The 24,481-nt window shown below is 44.0% G+C and overlaps 1 protein-coding gene across 4 annotated transcripts in view; it reads left to right on the top strand.

Annotated features, from left to right (window-relative positions):
* LOC139553793 (estrogen-related receptor gamma-like) overlaps window positions 1-24,174 on the top strand; it is a 351,374-nt gene extending 327,200 nt beyond the window's left edge. For all 4 annotated transcript variants that reach the window (XM_071366466.1, XM_071366464.1, XM_071366467.1 and 1 more), the window contains exons 7-8: window positions 11,247-11,516; window positions 19,843-24,174. In XM_071366466.1, the coding sequence (XP_071222567.1) occupies window positions 11,247-11,516; window positions 19,843-20,087 (515 nt within the window). In that variant the 3' untranslated portion in view covers window positions 20,088-24,174. The remainder of the gene's footprint in view (window positions 1-11,246; window positions 11,517-19,842) is intronic.
* The last annotated feature ends 307 nt before the right edge of the window (window positions 24,175-24,481 follow it).

Below are 24,481 nucleotides of genomic sequence, written 5' to 3'. Positions count from 1 at the left end.
ACACATTTAAATACACACACACACACACACACATTTAAATACACACACACACACATTTAAAACACACACACACACATTTCAACACACACAGTGTTTAGCATTAATCTGCCGTGCAGCTCATCTGTAATGTATGCAGTTAGGAGGGGGTGAGATTGGTAATTAGCAGCATTATTAGAATGAAGCAGCTCTCTGTCTGTCTCTGTCTGATTAGAAGAGGCTGACGCAACCCACGTCCTTCAGGCTACAGGAGAGAGAGGGGGGGGGGTGAAGAGGGAAAGAGAGAGAGCGGCGGAGAGAGAAAGAGAAACAAGTAAATGTTGTCCTTTAGAAAATAAATACACTCCTTATGAAAGTAAAATATGCATATTCTCAATCCGATCCCAACTAGAGGTTTGAATTGCAAGTCCTACATTCTCTTCTTTAATTATTATCTCAAAAGGATGAAACCAATGTGTTGTGTCTGTATTCCACAACCAGACAGCTACTCTGTCATATTACCTTGTCTTTCAATTCTCCTCTCAGTAACTGAATTATATCGCTCAGCTTTACCATGGACCCTGTCTCACTCTCACTCTCACTCTCACTCTCACTCTCTCTATCTCTCACTCTCTCACTCTCTATCTCTCACTCTCTATCACTATATCTCTCTACCTCTCTACCTCTCTATCTCTCTATCACTCTCTCTCTCTCTCTCTCTCTCTCTCTCTCTCTCTCTCTCTCTCTCTCTCTCTCTCTCTCTCTCTCTCTCTCTCTCTCTCTCTCTCTCTCTCTCTCTCTCTCTCTCTCAATTCAATTCAATTCAAGGGGCTTTATTGGCATGGGAAACATGTGTTAACATTGCCAAAGCAAGTGAGGTAGATAACATACAAAAGTGAAATAAACAATAAAAATGGACAGTAAACATTACACATACAGAAGTTTCAAAACAATAAAGACATTACAAATGGCCGATGACCTCAGGCCTTGGATATTCCAGGATGATATAGTGAAGGCTTTTTGTTCCATAAAGTGTCCAATGTTGTTGGTCGTGGTTTGGCCTCAGGCCAGTAAGTGTGAGCAGAGCCTGCTGAGCATCTGGTACATGCCGTTGGCTTGGGCGAGTGTAAGAGTGGGGGTTGGGCCTGTTTGCCCGCTCACTACCTGGGCGTATGTGTGACTTCCATGTTGATGCCCTCTTTGCGGGGGTGGGGTGCATGGGGTGGGCAGGAGTGGCATAGGTCTGATCTGAGGGTGCCTAAATGGGGTGTGGGCATGGTTGGTCTCTCTCTCTCTCTCTCTCTCTCTCTCTGATGACAGAAAGGGCCCCAGTGTGTGAGGAGTGCCTGCCTTAATGTTTATTCACTAGGGGTCAGAGGTCATGGCCCTAAACTCTGATTTAAGGTCAGTCTGGTGTATTCTTTATAATGGTGAGGAAAGCTGATCCTATATCAGTGTCTAGGAGATCATGTGTTGCGAGAGAGTATCTGAAGTTAGGATATTTGCTCAGCTGACACACACACACACACACACACAGATTTCCTTAAAACTGTTCATGCAAGAGAGGAGTCAGGCATGCTCTGAAAGACTGTTTGTACACACACTCAATACATAAATACATACATACGTACATTGCACACTCCTAGAGGTTAGTCTTCATGGGAGTGAAGAGAGCAGTTAGTCAGGACTCACTAGTAGACTCTCCAGGCCAGTAAGTGTCCCATGGGGCAGTCTAGTTGGCCAACTTGGACTGGTTCTGTTTACCCAGCATGCCCTCTGGCATGATCTCTGTGGCCCACAATGCTTCTCTCTCTGGCCCAGTGACTCCAGAGAATAAACAGCCAGGAGATAGTTATTTGTTTGATCAGAGGAAAATTCACTACTGACTGAGAGGCAACTGAAAGACTATACTAGTGACTGAAAGACTACTGAAAGTCTACACGGGTGGCTGAAAGACTACACCAGTGACTGAACGTCTTCTGAAAGACTACACTAGTGACTGAAAGTCTCCTGAAAGACTACACTAGTGACTGAAAGTCTACTGAAAGACTACACTAGTGACTGAAAGTCTCCTGAAAGACTACACTAGTGACTGAAAGTCTCCTGAAAGTCTACACTAGTGACTGAAAGTCTACTGAAGACTACACTAGTGACTGAAAGTCTACTGAAAGACTATACTAGTGACTGAAAGTCTCCTGAAAGACTACACTAGTGACTGAAAGTCTACTGAAAGTCTACAACTCCTTCAAAGCTGCCGAAGCTGCTTTGATTCTATTCTTCTTTATTTCATTATACATTTTTATCAGATATATCATTAGATAACATTACAGATATATCATTAGATAACATTACAGATATATCATTAGATAACATTACAGATATAGCATTAGATAACATTACAGATATATCATTAGATAACATTACTATGATTTTTCATATCATTGCATCTTGTTTTAAAGCGTAACTGAAGGCAATAAACAACTTCTCTGATAGCCTCGATATTAGTGAGAAACATTTATTCTACTGTCACAATTGACTCGTACATGTCAAGAGAACTAGCAGTGTGAGAGAAGACTGACATCACATATCACCACAGGACACTCTCTAGACATGTACACCAACACACACACACACACACACACACACACACACACACACACACACACACACACACACACACACACACACACACACACACACACACACACACACACACACACACACACACACACACACACACACACACACACACACACACACACACACACACACACACGCTTGAGCATCACGATCAGTGATCAGTCACACATTACTTGTCCTGCAAACATGAGAAAACACATAGAGCTGGTGTGTGTGGTTTTTAAAGACTGGTGAGTGGAAGGTGTGTGTGTGCATATGCGCGTGTGTGCGTGTGTGTGTGTGTGTGTGTGTGTGTGTGTGTGTGTGTGTGTGTGTGTGTGTGTGTGTGTGTGTGTGTGTGTGTGTGTGTGTGTGTGTGTGTGTGTGTGTGTGTGTGTGTGTGTGTGTGTGTGTGTGTGTGTGTGTGTGTGTGGACGTGTTTAACTATTCTTGTGGGGACCAGAAGTCCCTACAAGAATAGTAAACAAAGTAAAAATTGACCAACTGGGGACATTTTGTTAGTCCCCACAAGGTCAAATGCTATTTCTAGGGGGTTTAGGGTTAAGGTTAGAATTAGTGTTAGGGTTAGAATTAAGTTAAATATTAAGGTTAGGAGCTAGGGTTAGTTGTAGGGTTAGGTTTAGGAGCTAGGGTTAGGTTTAGGGTTAGGATAAAGTTTAGGTTTTTGGGTTAGGGTTAGGGTTAGGGTTAAGGTTAGGGTTAGGGTTAGGGTAAGAGTACGGGTTAGGTTTAGGTTTAGGGTTAGGGGTTAGGGAAAATAGGATTTTGAATGGGACTGACTTGTATGTCCCCACAAGGTTAGCTGTACAAGACTGTGTGTGTGTGTGTGTGTGCATATGCGCGTGTGTGCGTGTGTGCGTGTGTGCGTGTGTGTGTGTGTGTGTGTGTGTGTGTGTGTGTGTGTGTGTGTGTGTGTGTGTGTGTGTGTGTGTGTGTGTGTGTGTGTGTGTGTGTGTGGTGTGTGCATGTGCGTGCTTGTACACAGGCTGTTCAGCTGTCTGGGGTGTAAACGTGGAGTCAGGACTGATTTGGCAGACACGCAGGCTGCGGGGGTTGTGGGACGTGTGTGTGTGAGAGCAGTCTCGGTGCCCAATAAAGGTGAAGTCTGCATGACTGCACCGCAGCCTCTTTCTGTCAGAGAGCTGTGCGCACACACGTATCCCTTCTGATAGCACAAACACCAGGTAACACACACACACTATGTACACACACACACCATGTACACACATACCATGCACACACACACACTCACCTGCGCAGCTACACAGTTACACATACAAAGACCCACATACAACGCACGTACACGGACAGCATCCAGGGCACAAGGTGATATATTCTACGTTTATATATTCTGCGTCCCTAGGACGTCGGGAGACACCTTCAAAACCAACCACTAGGGGCAACGGTGAGCGATATTACCATCAAGTAGGCTTGCGGCTTTCTAGGGCACTGTGGACTGACGTAAACCGCAAGCTCCGGCTCCGAGTGTCACATGTTCAATCCCAGTGCTTGGCACTTACATTGTCTTGTTTTATCCCTGTCCCAAATATTAACCCTGACCTTAAACATTCAGAATGAGTGCTTCAACTTAACCGTCGAATACTGAAGTCAAACCGAGAGATCTTGTTGCATAAAGTACAGCGCACATAGACATACACACAGAAACAAACACACACACACTGCATTCTCTGAGCAGAGAGCAGATTACGTGGGGGGATAAGAGGTGAGGGTGAGAGGAGGAGAGGGGGAGAGGAGTAGAGGGGGAGAGGAGAGGAGGAGAGGAGGAGAGGAAGAGAGGAGGAGAGGAGGAGGGGGGAGAGGAGGAGAGGAGGAGAGGAGGAGAGGGGGAGAGGAGGAGAGGGGGAGAGGAGGAGTGGGGAGAGGAAGAGAGGAGGAGAGGGGGAGAGGAAGAGAGGAAGAGGGGGGAGAGGAGGAGAGGAGGAGAGGGGGAGCGGAGGAGAGGAGGAGGGGGGGAGGAAGAGAGGAGGAGAGGAGGAGGGGGGAGAGGAGGAGAGGAGGAGAGGGGGAGAGGAGGAGAGGAGGAGGGGGGAGAGGAAGAGAGGAGGAGAGGAGGAGAGGAAGAGAGGAGGAGAGGAGGAGAGGAGGAGGGGGGAGAGGAGGAGAATAGGGGAATAGAGAGGGAGGGAGGGTAAGGCCAATGGCGACTGGCCTCTCTTAGCTCATGGCCGTAAAGAGAGTGTCTGTCAGATAGGAGAGCCACACACACACCTACACAAGCAAACTGGGATGGTGAGTTAGATTTGTTTTGTGTAAAAAACAGAGCATCAACATTTCTTCCTGTGTAGGATGTTAAAACATCTACAAGTATCTAGTATTTATCAAGGACTGTGATGAATCTCACCATCACTCATTAGATCACATTATCAGTCCAATTTATAGTCTTATCTAGATTACTTTCATCTGACCAATCCAATCAGATATAACACACACACGAAGAGAAACACAGAGTACACACATGCACACTCACACTACAGATAGATACCTATTTAACAATGAGGGTTGAGGTGCAGGCAAACACACACACAACCCCCCACAGATGTCTCTTTAACAATGCAAGCTGAGGCGCACTGACAGGGAGGAAAAGCAACTAGTTTAAAGAGCAGCTCTTTAGTGAAATGAAATCACAGGTATAAGAACCCTGTGATTTCTCTCTCTCCACTCTGTCTCTTCTTCTCTCTCTCTCCACTCTCTCTTCTTCTCTCTCTCTCCACTCTCTCTTCTTCTCTCTCTCTCCACTCTCTCTTCCTCTCTCCCTCTCCACTCTGTCTTCTTTTCTCTCTCTCCACTCTCTCTTCTTCTCTCTCTCTCCACTCTGTCTCTTCTTCTCTCTCTCTCCACTCTGTCTCTTCTTCTCTGTCTCTCCACTCTGTCTCTTCTTACATTTACATTTAAGTCATTTAGCAGACGCTCTTATCCAGAGCGACTTACAAATTGGAAAGTTCATACATATTCATCCTGGTCCCCCCGTGGGGAATGAACCCACAACCCTGGCGTTGCAAGCGCCATGCTCTACCAACTGAGCCACACGGGACCAGAAGTCAAACCGTTCTCTCTCTCTCTCCACTCTGTCTTCTTCTCTCTCTCCACTCTGTCTTCTTCTCTGTCTCTTCACTCTGTCTCTTCTTCTCTCTCTCCCAAGTCAATACCTCTCTCCCTCCGTAATCAGCACTAAATTCACATTGATGCTCCTTTTCTCTGCTGTATCGATCGGCCATGAGAACAGAGATGTATGAGTCAGCCATGAGAACAGAGATGTATGAATCAGCCATGAGAACAGAGATGTATGGCTCGGCAATGAGAACAGAGCTGTTATCTGTTAATGAATGCATCCTGAAGCAGCATTAATAAGGATGATAAGAAGAAGTGGATGACAGCTAGGGATGACAGCTAGGGATGACAGCTAGTGATAACAGCTAGGGATGACAGCTAGGGAAGACAGCTAGGGAAGACAGCTAGGGATGACAACTAGTGATAACAGCTAGGGATGTCAGCTTGGGAAGACAGCTAGGGAAGACAGCTTGGGAAGACAGCTAGGGATGACAGCTAGGGAAGACAGCTAGGGAAGACAGCTAGGGATGACAGCTAGGGATGTCAGCTTGGGATGTCAGCTTGGGAAGACAGCTAGGGAAGACAGCTAGGGATGACAGCTAGGGAAGACAGCTAGGGAAGACAGCTAGGGATGTCAGCTAGAGATGACAGCTAGGGATGTCAGCTAGGGATGACAGCTAGGGATGTCAGCTTGGGAAGACAGCTAGGGATGACAGCTAGGAAAGACAGCTAGGGATGTCAGCTAGGGAAGACAGCTAGGGAAAACAGCTAGGGAAGACAGCTAGGGATGACAGCTATGGAAGACAGCCAGGGATGACAGCTATGGAAGACAGCAAGGGATGTCAGCTAGGGATGACAGCTAGGGATGAAATCTAGGGATGTGTGTGTGACCACAGCTTACCCTGTTAGTGGTACTGTCTGTTCTGTGACTACAGCTCACCCTGTTAGTATTACTGTCTGTTCTGTGACCACAGCTCACCCTGTTAGTATTACTGTCTGTTCTGTGACCACAGCTCACCCTGTTAGTATTACTGTCTGTTCTGTGACCACAGCTCACCCTGTTAGTATTACTGTCTGTTCTGTGACCACAGCTCACCCTGTTAGTATTACTGTCTGTTCTGTGACCACAGCTCACCCTGTTAGTAGTACTGTCTGTTCTGTGACCACAGCTCACCCTGTTAGTATTACTGTCTGTTCTGTGACCACAGCTCACCCTGTTAGTATTACTGTCTGTTCTGTGACCACAGCTCACCCTGTTAGTATTACTGTCTGTTCTGTGACCACAGCTCACCCTGTTAGTAGTACTGTCTGTTCTGTGACCACAGCTCACCCTGTTAGTAGTACTGTCTGTTCTGTGACCACAGCTCACCCTGTTAGTATTACTGTCTGTTCTGTGACCACAGCTCACCCTGTTAGTATTACTGTCTGTTCTGTGACCACAGCTCACCCTGTTAGTATTACTGTCTGTTTCCCCTGCCAACCTATTGAGTCACCAGCACATCACAACAGAACAACACTACTGTATGACATTACCAAGCAACTTTTATTTACTGAATGACTACTAACAATCCTCTTCATTTGGTTTACACCTATCCAGTAGAAACACACTCATCCCACCCTCCTCTCATCCCACCCTCCTCTCCTCCTCAATGAGGGAAGAGATGTTATACCTGTGTGTGAGTGTGTGCGTGCGCTTGTGCGTCCATGCATACTGTGTGTGTGTGTGTGTGTGTGTGTTAATTTTAGCCTCCCGTACCCTCCCGAGGAGCGGTGTATTAAAGACCCCTAAAGAAATTAATCCTTAATCCCTTCTGATGATTTTATTAAGTAGTAGTGGAGGTGCTGCCAACTGGCTCACACTGCTTCCTGTGTGTGTGTGTGTGTGTGTGTGTGTGTGTGTCTGTCTGTCTGTCTGTCTGTCTGTCTGTCTGTCTGTCTGTCTGTCTGTCTGTCTGTCTGTCTGTCTGTCTGTCTGTCTGTCTGTCTGTCTGTCTGTCTCTGTCTGTCTGTCTGTCTGTCTGTCTGTCTGTCTGTCTGTCTGTCTGTCTGTCTGTCTGTGTGTGTGTGTGTGTGTGTGTGTGTGTGTGTGTGTGTGTGTGTGTGTGTGTGTGTGTGTGTGTGTGTGTGTGTGTGTGTGTGTGGATGGCACACCAAATGTTTCTCAGCCCTCCACAGTTCCTAATGTGATCAGAGATGTTAGCAGTAGTGGATGAACAGTTGTTATAAACGATAGCCTGCAACTCCAACATAATGAGTTATCTGCCACTACTGATCAGCTCAGAGAGAGGGGAAGAAATCATGCTGCTCACACACACACACACACACACACATACCGTCATCTCAAACACGCACACACACACACACCTGCCTCTCAAACACACACACACACACACACCTGCCTCTCAAACACACACACACACACACACCTGCCTCTCAAACACACACACACACACACACCTGCCTCTCAAACACACACACACACACACACCTGCCTCTCAAACACACACACACACACACACCTGCCTCTCAAACACACACACACACCTGCCTCTCTCACACACACACACACACACCTGCCTCTCAAACACACACACACCGTCATCTCAAACACATACACACACATCTGTCATCTGTGTGTGTGTATATATATATATATATGTGTGTGTGTGTGTGTGTGTATATATATACAGTGGGGAGAACAAGTATTTGATACACTGCCGATTTTGCAGGTTTTCCTACTTACAAAGCATGTAGAGGTCTGTAATTTTTATCATAGGTACACTTCAACTGTGAGAGACGGAATGTAAAACAAAAATCCAGAAAATCACATTGTATGATTTTTAAGTAATTAATTTGCATTTTATTGCATGACATAAGTATTTGATCACCTACCAACCAGTAAGAATTCCGGCTCTCACAGACCTGTTAGTTTTTCTTTAAGAAGCCCTCCTGTTCTCCACTCATTACCTGTATTAACTGCACCTGTTTGAACTCGTTACCTGTATAAAAGACACCTGTCCACACACTCAATCAAACAGACTCCAACCTCTCCACAATGGCCAAGACCAGAGAGCTGTGTAAGGACATCAGGGATAAAATTGTAGACCTGCACAAGGCTGGGATGGGCTACAGGACAATAGGCAAGCAGCTTGGTGAGAAGGCAACAACTGTTGGCGCAATTATTAGAAAATAGAAGAAAATAGAAGAAGTTCAAGATGATGGTCAATCACCCTCGGTCTGGGGCTCCATGCAAGATCTCACTTCGTGGGGCATCAATGATCATGAGGAAGGTGAGGGATCAGCCCAGAACTACACGGCAGGACCTGGTCAATGACCTGAAGAGAGCTGGGACCACAGTCTCAAAGAAAATCATTAGTAACACACTACGCCGTCATGGATTAAAATCCTGCAGCGCACACAAGGTCCCCCTGCTCAAGCAGGCGCATGTCCAGGCCCGTCTGAAGTTTGCCAATGACCATCTGGATGATCCAGAGGAGGAATGGGAGAAGGTCATGTGGTCTGATGATTCAAAAATAGAGCTTTTTGGTCTAAACTCCACTCGCCGTGTTTGGAGGAAGAAGAAGGATGAGTACAACCCCAAGAACACCATCCCAACCGTGAAGCATGGAGGTGGAAACATCATTCTTTGGGGATGCTTTTCTGCAAAGGGGACAGGACGACTGCACCGTATTGAGGGGAGGATGGATGGGGCCATGTATTGCGAGATCTTAGCCAACAACCTCCTTCCCTCAGTAAGAGCATTGATGATGGGTCGTGGCTGGGTCTTCCAGCATGACAACGACCCGAAACACACAGCCAGGGCAACTAAGGAGTGGCTCCGTAAGAAGTATCTCAAGGTCCTGGAGTGGCCTAGCCAGTCTCCAGACCTGAACCCAATAGAAAATCTTTGGAGGGAGCTGAAAGTCCGTATTGCCCAGCGACAGCCCCGAAACCTGAAGGATCTGGAGAAGGTCTGTATGGAGGAGTGGGCCAAAATCCCTGCTGCAGTGTGTGCAAACCTGGTCAAGAACTACAGGAAACGTATGATCTCTGTAATTGCAAACAAAGGATTCTGTACCAAATATTAAGTTCTGCTTTTCTGATGTATCAAATACTTATGTCATGCAATAAAATGCTAATTAATTACTTAAAAATCATACAATGTGATTTTCGGGATTTTTGTTTTAGATTCCGTCTCTTACAGTTGAAGTGTACCTATGATAAAAATTACAGACCTCTACATGCTTTGTAAGTAGGAAAACCTGCAAAATCGGCAGTGTATCAAATACTTGTTCTCCCCACTGTATATATGTGTGCTTTCGGAAGGCAAACGTGTGAATGGGCAGATGTGTGAGAAGAGGAGAGAGGAGAGGACAGCTGTAAGGAGATGTGAGTGGGCAGGTGTTCCATTATAGAGAGAGAGAAAGACAGAGTTAGAGAGAGAGGTGGGGGGGAGAGGAGACAGACAGTGATTCACATGTTAGTAAATCTATTAGATCATAAGATCCAGCCAAACCAACCTCTTCTGACAGAGACAGATCTAAAGGAAGAGGACAATGGCATAACTTAGGTAGAGGGAACAAATGTAGAGAAGAAGGGTAGAAATGAGAGAGTGAGGGAAAGCAAGAGAGAGGAAGGAAAGAGTGAAAGATGGGGAGAGATGGGCAGTGGACTGAAAGAGAGAGAGAGAGAGAGAGAGAGAGAGAGAGAGAGAGAGAGAGAGAGAGAGAGAGAGAAAGAGAGACGAATACAGAGAGACAGGAATAGAGAGAGACAGGAATAGAGAGAGACAGGAAGAGAGAGAGACAGGAAGAAAGTGAGACAGGAAGAGAGAGACAGGAAGAGAGAGAGAAACAGGAAGAGAGAGAGGAGTAAAGAGAGAGCAGAAGTTTTCAGGCTAACAATTAGAGTGTGAGGAGTGGTGATGGCTAGCATTGATCCATGCTGTGTGTGTTCAGGGGGAGATAAGACCCCTCCGTCCCCAGAGGAGAGCCCTGGGCGCTGGGCTATCGAAAAGGAGGAGGCCCCTGGTCACCTTGGGTGTGGGGGTGGAGAGGCTGGAAGAACTTCCCTTAGCTTCAACACACGGCCCAAATTACAATGGTGTCTTAGGCCAGTTTAGGCCAGACGAAGACCTTGACCTAGACCTAGTACCAGAACAACTCAGCACTAGACCCGAACTCAACCAAAACTCCAGCCATGCTCCATCACCTGCTCCATTTCCCCAACCCTAACCCTTTAGATAGGCTGAATGTGAATGGTGTTTGACCCAACATGTCACCCACACACAGCCCTGTCTCTTAGCCACCACAGGGAGTAGTCATGACAATGTTAGTCTGTTTCTCAGATTTTAATACTAAACTATTGCATATCCAATGGGTTTAACCTCTCTCTCTCTCTCTCTCTCTCTCTCTCTCTCTCTCTCTCTCTCTCTCTCTCTCTCTCTCTCTCTCTCTCTCTCTCTCTCTCTCTCTCTCTCTCTCTCTCTCTCTCTCTCTCTCCCTCCCTCTCTACCGCTCTCTCTCTCTCTCCTTCTCTCCCTCCCTTCCTCCCTCCCTCAGGTTTCTCCACGCTGTCGCTGGCAGACCAGATGAGTCTACTGCAGAGTGCATGGATGGAGATTCTGATCCTGCGTGTGGTGTACCGCTCGCTGTCCTTTGAGGACAAGCTGGTGTATGCTGAGGACTACATCATGGATGAAGACCAGTCCAAGCTGGCAGGTCTACTTGATCTCAACAACGCCATACTGCAACTGGTGAAGAAATACAAAGCCATGAAGCTGGAGAAGGAAGAGTTTGTTACTCTCAAGGCTGTAGCTCTGGCTAACTCAGGTAAGAATGGGGGATGAGGTGCCACATGCAGCAGACACACCTATACACACACACACACACACTCTCACACACACACTCACAAACACACTCACAAACACACACACACACTCTCACACACACAATCCATCCCCATTCGCTCTCTTACACAAACTCAGATGAGTAGCTGTTGGCACAAAACAACATTGTAGTAAATACTAAACAAGATTGGAGAAAATGGCTAGTGGATTTAAACAGCAACAGTAACTGTATTCCATAACTCTCCATGTTTCCTGTGTCTGGTGTTTGTCCTGCTGGTGGTCTTGTTAACATCCTGAGTATGATGCCTGCTTCCATCTCATCTCTATGAAATATCTAAGTGATATTTCATATATTTAATTTTGAAAACTGATATTACATTTAACACGGTGGTACAATGGTAGAACATTATGAATCAGACCCCATGGTCTCTTTTCCCTACTCTTGAAATATAAATAAATAATAATTTACCAGATAGCTTTTAGCTTTTATCCAAAGTGATTTATATGTGGCCCATGTGGGACTCAAACCCACAACTGCTGTTGGCTGTATCAAAACCACTGAGGCATCAGGGCTTTCAAGAGATCTGTCAGGAAAGAGAAGGGGTATGATCTGGACCCTCCTCCTCCTCCCCACCTCCTCTTCTCCTCCTCCTCCCCTCCTCCTCCTCTCCTCCACTTCCCCTCCTCCTCCTCCCCTCCACTTCCCCTCCTCCCCTCCACTTCCCCTCCTCCCCCTCCACTTCCCCTCCTCCCCCTCCCCTTCTCCTCCTCCCCCTCCTCCCCTCCTCCTCCTCCCGTCCTCCTCCTCTCCACCTCCCCTCCTCCTCCCCTCCTCCTCCTCCTCCCCCTCCTCCCCTCCTCCTCCCCTCCTCCTCCTCCCGTCCTCCTCCTCTCCTCCTCTCCACCTCCCCTCCTCCTCCTCCCCTCCTCCTCCCCCCTCCTCCTCCCCTCCTCCTCCTCCCATCCTCCTCCTCTCCACCTCCCCTCCTCCACCTCCCCTCCTTCTCCTCCCCTCCTCCTCCTCCCCTCCACTTCCCCTCCACCTCCCCCTCCCCCTCCCCCTCCCCCTCCCCTCCTCCTCCCCTCCACCTATTCTCCCTTCCCCTCCACCTCCTCCCCACCTCCTCTTCTCCTCGTCCTCATTCCCTCTTCCCCCCACCTCCTCCCCTCCTCCTCCCCCCCACCTCCTCCCCTCCTCCTCCCCTCCACCTATTCTCCTCTTCCCCTCCTCCTCCTCCCCACCTCCTCTTCTCCTCCTCCTCCCCTCCTCCCCCCCACACCTCCCACCTCCCCCCACCTCCCCCCCACCTCCTCCCCTCCTCCCATGAGACTAATAAGAGAAGCCCCATCAAAGAGGTGATTTAAATACAGCCCCATAGCAGACACACACACAAACTCAATAATATCCTCTCTAGTATACACACACATTGAGACACTCGCTATCCCCCACCATCTCCCTTTTACAATTAGCATAGTGTTTTCCTCAGATGCCTGTTAAATAAGTTGTGACCCCCCCCTCGGTGACCCCATCTTTGAACTTTATCTTGGTTTCCGGCCAGCAGGTTTCCCTTTAATTAAAAGAAGGATACGGTCAATAGAACGTGTTAAATGGGACACAATGGGCAGGCGGGTATTTGTTGAAATTCTCCGGCGCTCAACGTATTGACAGTTTGTTTTCTGGGGCCATATGTGCCGATCAATCTCAGGCCGGGCCCAGCTACGCTGAAAAATGAAAGAGCAGATTGCTTCTGCTGGCGGTGGGATGACGACTCACTATTTGGCGAGTGGGGGAAAAGTGGGAGAAAACGAGCACGTGCCAGCCCTTCTGCCAGAAAGTGCACCCCAGAGAGGACTTGGGCATTGTGTCTCTTTAGAAAAATGTATGTTTTAATGACTGATAGCAGCTGGAGTCCTTCACAGCAGTTCAGTTCAAGCTGCACTTTTACAGGAGTGGATGTGTGTGTTTCAGATTCCTGCATGGCCCACATAGTGAATATTCATTATATGTTAACTGGAGATAAAAACATCTGCTAAATGGTTACTGTCTGTCAATGAAAACATATTTAAGACAAGGTTGATATAGTACAGGAACTAATCAAGATGTGATGCAGACAAGTTTATGGACAAAACTATAGGGTTTTAGTAACAATTACTATTTAGTCCTTAATTAATTACTATATTAATTTCTATCAGTTTTGGGATAGATGCATTGTGAGCCAGTGGCCAGTGCAAGAAAAAGAGCAAGCTAGCATTAGCATTTTGAAGGGCAGGGACAATTAATTAATTCCTTGAAAGCTAATCGTCTGCATTAATGGGAATCCTTAAGAATGCTACTGAACGTGATCCACATGTTAAGGTGTGTGTGTATGTGTATGTGTGTGTGTATGTGTGTATGGGGGTTTTAGCAGTCCCTGTTTAACCCACTGCTCATTAGAAACATACTCTTGAAGAACACAGTTTTTCCTGCCAATGTTCACTCACTCTCTCTCTCTTTCACACACACACACACACACACACACACACACACACACACACACACACACACACACACACACACACACACACACACACACACACACACACACACACACACACACACACACACACACACACACACACACACACACACACACACACACACACACACACCACACACACACAGATAATAATATCTACTTGCTTCTATAATTGTCAAGCACTCTTGGGAGAAGTGTATCTCTTTCCTATAAAGCTAAGAAACAAAAGTTATTCACACGATGTTTGACTAGCATTCTCATTTAACAAACAGCCAAATCACATTAAGTCTCCTGTCACCTTAAGAGTTAATTGAATTCTCATTGATTCTCTAGTCTTACTCTGCGTGGCATTTTATCTAACAGCAGTGGAAAAACACCTTAGAAAATGGTTGCAAATGTTTTGATTAGGAGGATAGTGTTTTACTGACAAAAAACGGCTACTATGTTATAAATTAATTATGGAATAAGTTAAAGAATGTACAGCTCCACAACCGTTAGAATAGAGTGTACGACTGCACATGTATCTCTCTGAGTATGTGTCTGTGTGTGCGATGCTTGCGCGCGCGCGTGTGTGTGTGTTTGTGTGTTTGTGTGTGTGTGTGTGTGTGTGTGTGTGTGTGTGTGTGTGTGTGTGTGTGTGTGTGTGTGTGTGTGTGTGTGTGTGTGTGTGTGTGTGTGTGTGTGTGTGTGTGTGTGTGTGTGTGTGTGTGTGTGTGTGTGCGCGTGTGCATGGTCTTGTTCTTCTATCCTCTTGGGGACCTGAAACCCCAAAAGTCAACAAGAAAAACCTCGTCGGGACATTTCCCACCTCCCCACAAGGACAAAGGCTATTTTAAGCTTAGGGGTTAGGTTTAGGGTTGGGGTTAGAATTAGGGTTACAGGTTAGGGTTAGGAATTAGGGTTAGGAATTAGGGTTACAGGTTAGGGTTAGGAATTAGGGTTAGGAATTAGGGTTACAGGTTAGGGTTAGGAATTAGGGTTAGGAATTAGGGTTACAGGTTAGGGTTAGGAATTAGGGTTAGGAATTAGGGTTACAGGTTAGGGTTAGGAATTAGGGTTAGGAATTAGGGTTAGCAGCTAGGGGTTAAGTTTAGAGTTAAGGTTAGGGTAAATGTTAGGTTTGGGCAAAATATGACTTTTGAATGGAAATACATTTAGGTCACCACGAGGATAGAAAAAAACAAGTGTGTGCGTGCGTGCGTGTGTGCGTGCGTGTGATAGTTAGTGCTGCTGGTTCTGCAGCATAGTAAAGGTGTGTGTGTGTAATCTGTTTTCTGCCGGGGGCTCCTGTCGGATCACAGGTCACTTTTCAACGGCCAAAGTCCCTGTCACACACTCACTCATACACACTCACACTCACACACTGCCAAAGTCCCTGTGACGGATGACTAAGAGCATCCTGGATCAGACACACACACACACACAAGGGTTAGAGTATTGACCCAAACGCAGAAGCATGAAAATCTGAACGTGTCTTTGGAGCGAGCTGTGTGTGTTTGTGTGTGTTCGTGTGGTGGGGTTTAGAGAATTTAACAAAATTCACATCAACACACTATGGAACACAAAGCTTTTACGATCTCATCCTAGAATATATAAGGTCTGAGGTCATCTGCCTTTGGCCTAAAGAGAAGGAACCAAGACTTTATCAAAGAAATCGGAAATACAGACATTGTCATCCTACAAGAGAGGGTATAGAGGAGACGGATAAACTGGTTGCCCTCTAGGTTACAGAGAGCTGGTAGTCCCATCCACCAAACTACCAGGTGTGAAACAGGGAAGAAACTCAGGGGAAATCTAATTTTATATAGAGCAGACCTAACCCACTCTATTAAATTTGTCAAAACAGGAATATTTTACATCCAACAAGAAATTAACAAGGAAATTATCTCAAAATGTGTACTACCTAAATCCCCCCAATAGAATCCCAATACTTTAACAATGACAGCTTCTCCATCCTAGAGGGGGAGATTAACCATTTCCAGGCCCAGGGACATGTACTGGACTGTGGTGACCTAAATGCCAGAACTGGACAAGAACCTGACACTCTCAGCACACAGGGGGACAAACACCTACCTGGAGGTGACAGTATTCCCTCCCAAATACGCTCCCCTAGACATAACTATGACAAAATACCCAACAAAAACGGGTCACAACTTCTTCAGTTCTGTCGCACACTGGGTCTGTATATAGTCAATGGTAGGCTTAGAGGAGACTCCTATGGTAGGTATACCTATAGCTCATTCCTTGGCAGTAGTACTGTAGATGACTTTATCACTGACCTCAACCCAGAGTCTCTCAGAGCGGTCACAGTCAGCCCACTGACACCCCTATCAGATCACAGCAAAATCACAGTCTACTTGAACAGAGCAAGTCACAATCATGAGGCATCAAAGCCAAAGGAACTGCACAAAATTAAGAAATGCTATAGATGGAAGGAAAGTAGTGTAGAAACCTAACAAAAAAGAATTAGGCAATAACAAATGTATTCCCTTTTAGACAACATCCTGGACAAAACATTACACTGTAATAGTGAAGGTGTAAACATGGCAGTAAAAAGCCTAAACAATATATTTGACCTCTTATACTTCCCTATCAGACAACCTAAGAAAATTCAAAAGAATGACAAATGGTGTGATGAAGAATGCAAAAATCTAAGAAAGAAATTTAAAAAACCTATCCAACCAAAGCCTCAGATAACCTGAGCCTTCACTATGGTGAATCACTAAAACAATACAGAAAAAGCAAACACATATACGTGATCAATTAAAAATCTTGGAATCAGCTATTAAAAACAACCAGAACTCGCTGGATTCTCCTATTACATTGAACTACAGGACAAAATACAAACCCTCCAACCCCAAAAGGCCTGTGGTGTTGATGGAATCCTAAATGAAATTATAAACTATACAGACCACACATTTCAATAGGCTATACTTAAATTATTTTAATCCTTAGCTCTGGCATTTTCCCCAATATTTGGAACCAAGGACTGATCACCCCAATCTACAAAAGTGGAGACAAATTTGACCTCAATAACTATTGTGGGATATGTGTTAACAGCAACCTTGGGAAAACCCTCTGCATTATCATTAACAGCAGACTCATACATTTCCTCAGTGAAAACAATGTACTGAGCAAATGTCAAATTGTCTTTTTACCAAATTACCCTACAACAGACCACGTATTCAAAATTTGACACCCGAAATTAAGATCTGGATAAAAGTACCTGAATCAGTTATAGAACCCATTGTCCTTTATGGTTGTGAGGTCTGGGGTCCGCTCACCGACCAAGAATTCACAAAACGGGACAAACACAAAATTGAGACTCTGCATGCAGAATTCTGCATGCAGATAATTACGTGACACATTGGAAAGTATTTACCAAAACACAGAGCAAAGTGGAATGTTATTTGGCACTAAACAGAGAGTACACAGTGGCAGAATACCTGACCACTCTGACTGACCCAAAATGAAGGAACGCTTTGACACTTCCTAACCTACTGACAAATGTATAACCATCACAGCAGCAAGACTGGAAGAACAGCTACAACCCATATTTATGTTGATTTATTTTTTACTATTTGCACATAGTCGTAATATGACATTTGAAATGTCTCTATTCCTTTGAAACTTTTGTGAGTGTAATGTTTACTGTTCATATTTGATTGTTTATTTCACTTTTATTTATTATCTATTTCACTAGCTTTGGCATGCCAATGCCAATAAAGCCCTTTGAATTTAATGGAATTGAGAGAGAGAAAGAGAGCGAGAGAGAGTGAGAGCGAAAGAAAGAGAGAGCGAGAGAAAGAGAGAGAGAGAGAGAGAGAGAGAGAGAGAGAGAGAGAGAGAAAGAGAGAGAAAGAGAGAGAGAGAGAGAGAGAGAGAGAGAGAGAGAGAGAGAGAGAGAGAGAGAGAGAGGATAGGCTACCAGTCCTGTTGGGGGAGGACGTAGAGAGCTGTGGGTTGGCAGCGCACTACATTGCTGCCTGCCATAAGTTGAGGGACAGTGTCTGACAGACCAATCAACCTGCACATGTACTCTACAGTATGCGTATTGTTATTGTTGAATGTATGGTTATTTTGACCCTTGGTTATTGTTGTTACTGTTGTCCCGTTGACAATTTTGATTCTCATTTTTATATTGTAAATAAGCTTTGGCAATATGTACATTGTTACGTCATGCCAATAAAGCAAATTGAATTGAAAAAAAATTGAGAGAGAGAGAGAGAAAGAGAGAGAGAGAGAGATGTGCTGTCTGGTCTGTGTGATCTAGTTAGTTGACCTGTGATTATTATTTAACATGTATGTTCCATTGATCGGCTGGTGTGATGTTTATAGATACACACACGTGTGTGTGTGTGTGTGTGTGTGTGTGTGTGTGTGTGTGTGTGTAGGACTGGAGTAGAGAAATCTGTTGCAGTGCCACACCCATCCCCAGTGCTCATAAATCCTCTAGTACCCATTAAGTATGCTAATGACTGTGTTTGACATCCTGAGACAGACAATACAGACAGGCCAGGCTATTGTTCAGCTGGGGGGGTCTCTCTGTGTCTGTCTCTCTGTCTCTCTGTCTCTCTCTCTCTCTCTCTGTCTCTCTCTCTCTCTCTGTCTCACTGTCTCTATCTCTGTCTCTCTCACTCTCTCTCCCCTCTTTCTCTGTCTAACTGTCTCTCTCAATTCAATTCAAAGGGCTTTATTGGCATGGGAAACATACGGTATGTTTACATTGCCAAGACAGGTGAAATAGATAATAAACAAAAGTGAAATAAACAATCAAAAGTGAACAGTAAACATTACACTCATTAGTTTAAATGGAATAGACACATTTCAAATGTCATATTATGGCTATGTACAGTGTTATAATGATGTGCAAATAGTTAATACAAAAGGGAAAATAAATTAACATAAATATGGGTTGTATTTACAATGGTGTTTGTTCTTCACTGGTTGACCTTTTCTTGTGGCAACAGGTCACAAATCTTGCTGCTGTGATGGCACACTGTGGTATTTCACCCAGTAGATATGGGAGTTTATCAAAATTGGGTTTGTAATCTTAGGGAAATACGTGTCTCTAATATGGTCATACGTTTGGCAGAAGGTTACGAAGTGCAGCTCAGTTTCCACCTAATTTTGTGGGCAGTGTGCACATAGCCTGTTTTCTCTTGAGAGCCAGGTCTGCCTATGTCTGCGGCCTTTCTCAAGAGCAAGGATATGCTCACTGAGTCTGTACATAGTCAAAGCTTTCCTTTAAATTTGGGTCAGTCAGAGTGGTCAGGTATTCTGTCACTATGTACTCTCTGTTAAGGGTCAAATAGCATTCTAGTTTGCTCAGTTTTTTAATAAATTCTTTCCAATGTGTCAAGTAATTATCTTTTCGTTTTCTCATGATTTGGTTGGGTCTAATTGTGTTGCTGTCCTGGAGCTCTGTGAGGTCTGTTTGTGTTTGTGAACAGAGCCCCAGGACCAGCTTGATAAGGGGGCTTTTCTCCAGGTTCATCTCTCTGTAGGTGATGTCTTTGTTATGAAAAGTTTGGGAATCACTTCCTTTTAGGTGGTTGTAGAATTGAACTGCTCTATTCTGGATTTTGTTAATTAGTGGGTATCGGCCTAATTCTGCTCTGCATGTATTATTTGGTATTATACAACGGAGGATGTTTTTGCAGAATTCTGCATGCAGAGTCTCAATTTGGTGTTTGTGGAAGTTACCTGTGGTGCAGATGTTTAGGCGAGGTAGGAGATTAACCTCTCTCTCCTATCTACCCCCCTCTTCTCCCTCCCTCTCTCCCCCTTTAGACTCTATGCACGTAGAGGACGTGGAGGCGGTGCAGAAGCTCCAGGATGTGCTCCATGAGGCCCTGCAGGACTACGAGGCAGGCCAGCACCCGGAGGACCCTCGTCGGGCAGGCAAGCTGCTGATGACCCTGCCCCTGCTCCGTCAGACCTCCACCAAGGCTGTGCAGCACTTCTACAGCATCAAGCAGGATGGCAAGGTCCCCATGCACAAACTCTTCCTGGAACTGCTGGAGGCCAAGGTCTGATTGGCCAACCACGTCCACCACCTCCGAAATGTCAGTCAGTCACACACAGGCTCCTCCCATTGACCCCCCAAAACCCCACATGACATCTGAACTTCCCAAACTCGCCGCCCACTGAGAAAGATGGGTGGGAGTAACCTCTGAACTTTAATCCCTGACCTCCGTGCATTAGGGGAGACACTGACACTGAGACGAGACCTCTGCTGGAGGGTCGTCTGTGTACAAACTATAACCAAGTCATAAACCAGCTACCATAACAATGGCACTGTAAACTATTGACTATCGACCTCGCGTCACTTATACATATAAGAATGATTAGCAATGTGATTATTGACTATTGACTGATGAAAATATTGAAAGGAGGAATTTAAAAAAGAAAAGAGAGAGAGAGAGAGAGAGACACTGCTCTGGTTGTCTTAGCAGCAGATATACTGTAAAGCTTCTTCATCTCAGTTTCCCAACCCAGTTTATACAGGACATGCTCTGCAGAAGAAAAAAGAACATTAACAAATACTTTTTGTTGATGATTTTCATGAAGAAATGGATAACGGAAAAGATAAGAGAAGATAAGAGAAGACAAGAGGAGACTTGCCCTGCCAAAGGATGGAGATCCATTCAGTTGATGTCCAGCAAACTTAACCATCAGCCCCCAACACCTCATCTGATAGTCTGAGGAACAGTCTGGCCTGCTTAAGTTAACTACAGTGTTAGAACACACACAAAGTTCCCACATGCCAGCCGATAAGATCGTTGTCATCACCCCCATCCTTCCCTTTGGGTTTGTCATTTTAATCCCTTACAGCTATTAGACTTCCTCTTTACCCTTTTCTGTTGTCTTCCAAAGGGTTTTTACAGACAAGAAGTAGTGGCTTGATTATTGTTGTTACCTTTTCAGGGAGAGGGTGAAGCTTTAGTCACTCACGCAATATGAATGAGAGGTACAGGAGGGCTGAAGGGACATATTTATGCTTGTTGCAACTTTTTTGGTCTTATTTTTATTGAAATAAATAAGGGTGTAAGTATATGATTCGGTCATCATATATGGTCTATGATTATTTTATTTTGTTTATATTGTGTTAATAAGAAATCAATCAATATATGTTTATTTCTATCAGCTTTACCACTTTCGGCAATTATATATGAATATATATATAAATATATATATGGATTGAATTTTATCTTCTCCAAGCAATAGTCATTTAAAAGGAGGATGCATATTAACATGTATGCAATTAATGTTTGTGCCAGTCTTTGTTGGGAAATGTTAACATTTCTACCAGGTGTAGCTTCTCTCTGTGTGCTTGCCATAGGCTATTAGATGACATAGTCCTAGAATCAAACTTACCCAAGACTAGGGAAGCACCATGACTGTGCAGGCAAGCAGGTAACTCATGCATTAGACTCTGAAGACCACCATTGTACCAAGAACAGTAATCTATAACCAAGATATAATACTAAACTAGCATTTAGGAAAGCTATTATCAGCAACGGGGTCATAGGAAGGAATGAGGTTGGGATTTGGTATCGGGTTTTTGTACGCAGATTAAGAACACGAATATCCGAAATCTAGATTATGACGTAATCTAATATAAAATGGCAACTGGTTCCAGTTGAGAACCTAAACGATAAATCAAGTAACCTACGTCACTCTCTATAACAAATATGTCAGTATTATTAGTAAGGGGTATTTTCTGAACCTTCTTAACCATTGTATATTGTAAATTAACAGATTATAATTCTAATCTAATACATTTTATTGGAATAAAAATAAAAAAAATAAGAAAAAAATGAAAAATTGTAGTTCAGCCTCTCAGTGTTTCATGTTTGCTGTGCTTTTTCTGAAAACGCTCCCTTTCTTTTCTTTCGTTGCTTTTTTTCTTCCCTTTTGTTTCATTCAATGTCGTCGTTGTGTACTTTCTTGTGGTGGTTCCATTTCTCGTGGCGTGCGCTTTTTTAGACACAGGGTAGAAGTAGAGAAAATAGTGGAGATACCGACCCTCAGAAGATAAGGGTCGGCGTGTTCTCACATACCTACCGACTTACCAGGAAACAAGGCTCTTCTATTTGGCTAGTTCTGCTAGATCAACAGATCCAACCACTATATCATCATCATCATAATAATAACCTATACTGGCGTAGAAGAGAATAACAAGTATCTAAAGGAAGAAACAACATATTTCAAAAGGGATCATTTGTGTACCTTTCTTGTAGAATAACATTGTATATCTTAGGTTTAAATAAATACAAATAAAAAAGACATTTGAGTACTTCCGAACAATAGCTGACTTTTTTTGATAACTTGCTGTACTGTACATACTGCTTTCCATTCAGAAACAGCTGCGTTGTAACATTATCTAAACTCTTTGAGGTTGCGAAGGGAAATAACATTTAAAAAAAATGTTTTTTTTTGTTTGTTTTGGAGTTAACGTTGTGTGCTTACTAAAAGCAATGAAAAAAAGAAAGACTAAAATATTGTTATTTTCTAGGACTAATGGGGGTGTGTTTCTAATTCATTTTTCTTCTTCCTTGTTCCTATGTGTTAACTACTGTACCATCTATTCATCATTGGCTAAACACACAGAATAGAGCATGATTTGGAGAAAGTATTTAACTGAAAGTACTTTCCTAAATTCAGGCCCCAGTTTAATCAATTGCAGATAAAAGGAAAATGATACTTATGTACTCGCTCTGAATGTTAAAGCTGTATTTTAAGGCCAGGTGTGGTTTCATGTCAACATCTAATGACAATTTTTGCGAGAGCAGCTAGCTTGGTGTGTCAGATTGAACATGGTTAACACTTCAGTGGTGTTTGACTTTATTTGCAGTTGTGTATTGCGGCCTGAATTCTCTATACTCACTAATGAGGAAGACAATAATGTCAAAGTTGTTGTGGGAAACATGTTGGCTCGTCTATCATTTCCATACACAACTCCTGGGAGAGAGCTGTTTTCTTCTTCTCTGTCTGTTTCTGTTTTTAGTTGATGTTTCTGTCAAACTGTTTGTCCATTTTCAAACCAATACTATGTGCTGGCTAATAATAGGAGCTGAAAGAGCACACAACCGTCTCTCAGAGGTGATTTAAGCTGAGCTGAATTTGATGTGTAATAATAGCTGCCAAACCATAATAATAACATAATAATAATAATCACAACCTTGCCATAGAATAAGGTCAAAGGCTTAGTTTTCAACATTGTACCTTTCAGTCTCAAGACATGGTTATGCATATTAGCTACACCATTAAATATTCAATATTCTTAGTAAACATTAAAGTTACCATAACAACACTGCTCTTGTGTAAATTATCGGCACAGATATTGTTGGCCTACTCACGTAGTTCGAGCATCTTAAATCATGCTGAGGTTTTGCTGTGTATCTTTCAACACCTGTTATGGATCATATTGAAGATAGAGAGAGGAGAGTCATTTATCCATAACGAGCGAGGGCCTTTATTCTCCCAACGTGATTTTGTTATTTAAAGCAATATGACTGTGCAACAGACAGACGGACGGACAGACGTTGCACTTTGTGTTTGAATTAGATCAATGCTGTATCTATTGGACTATTTTATCATTAGAAGATACGAAATAAAGAAATGAACATGTACAAACAACTGCTATTTTTTATGAGAAGTGAAGGAGAATAGTGAGTGTTAGTCAAGTAGGTAATTATGCCGAGGTGTACTTATACATACCACGTGTGTGCTTAGGGTATATCCTGGCTGTTTGACATGCACATGTATGACAATATAGAGGGAGGGGGAAAAATAATATATGATAAAAATGATGAAAAAAGATGTGAAAAATCTTTCCGACCAGGAGTTGCTGGGACGCCGTGAGAGACATGTCCGTAGTTCTAGATGTGCTCCACATCAGTTAACAATTACCTGTATATTTTTGTGACGTGTGTATCATACAGTGTGCTCCAACAATATGTCCATTTGTGTAAATGTATTTATTTTACATTGTATATATTGTCCAATGCAAAAAGAGAGACCTATGATTCTGTAACTACGATCAGTTCAGATGTGTTACTCCCATCATGCCATTCAGGATAACGGTAGAGCAATATTAAAACATGCTTCCAGGTTTGACCTTTCTGTAGCTACCGTGTGCTTCTTTACCACACACACACACACACACACACCACACACACACACACACACACACACACACACACACACACACACACACACACACACACACACACACACACACACACACACACACACACACACACACACACACACACACACACACACACACACACACACACACAAATATACTTCTAAACAAGACTTGGTGGACACACACTAACAGTGGGAATTACTCAGAGTTTTCTTTCAACTCTTTCTGTTGTTGACTTTGTCCTCTCTGTTTCAGTGATGTCCCATACTCCCA

This window comes from Salvelinus alpinus, chromosome 25 (assembly GCF_045679555.1).
Source record: "Salvelinus alpinus chromosome 25, SLU_Salpinus.1, whole genome shotgun sequence".
Lineage (NCBI taxonomy): Eukaryota > Metazoa > Chordata > Actinopteri > Salmoniformes > Salmonidae > Salvelinus > Salvelinus alpinus.
This window is presented reverse-complemented; position numbering and strand designations above follow the sequence as displayed.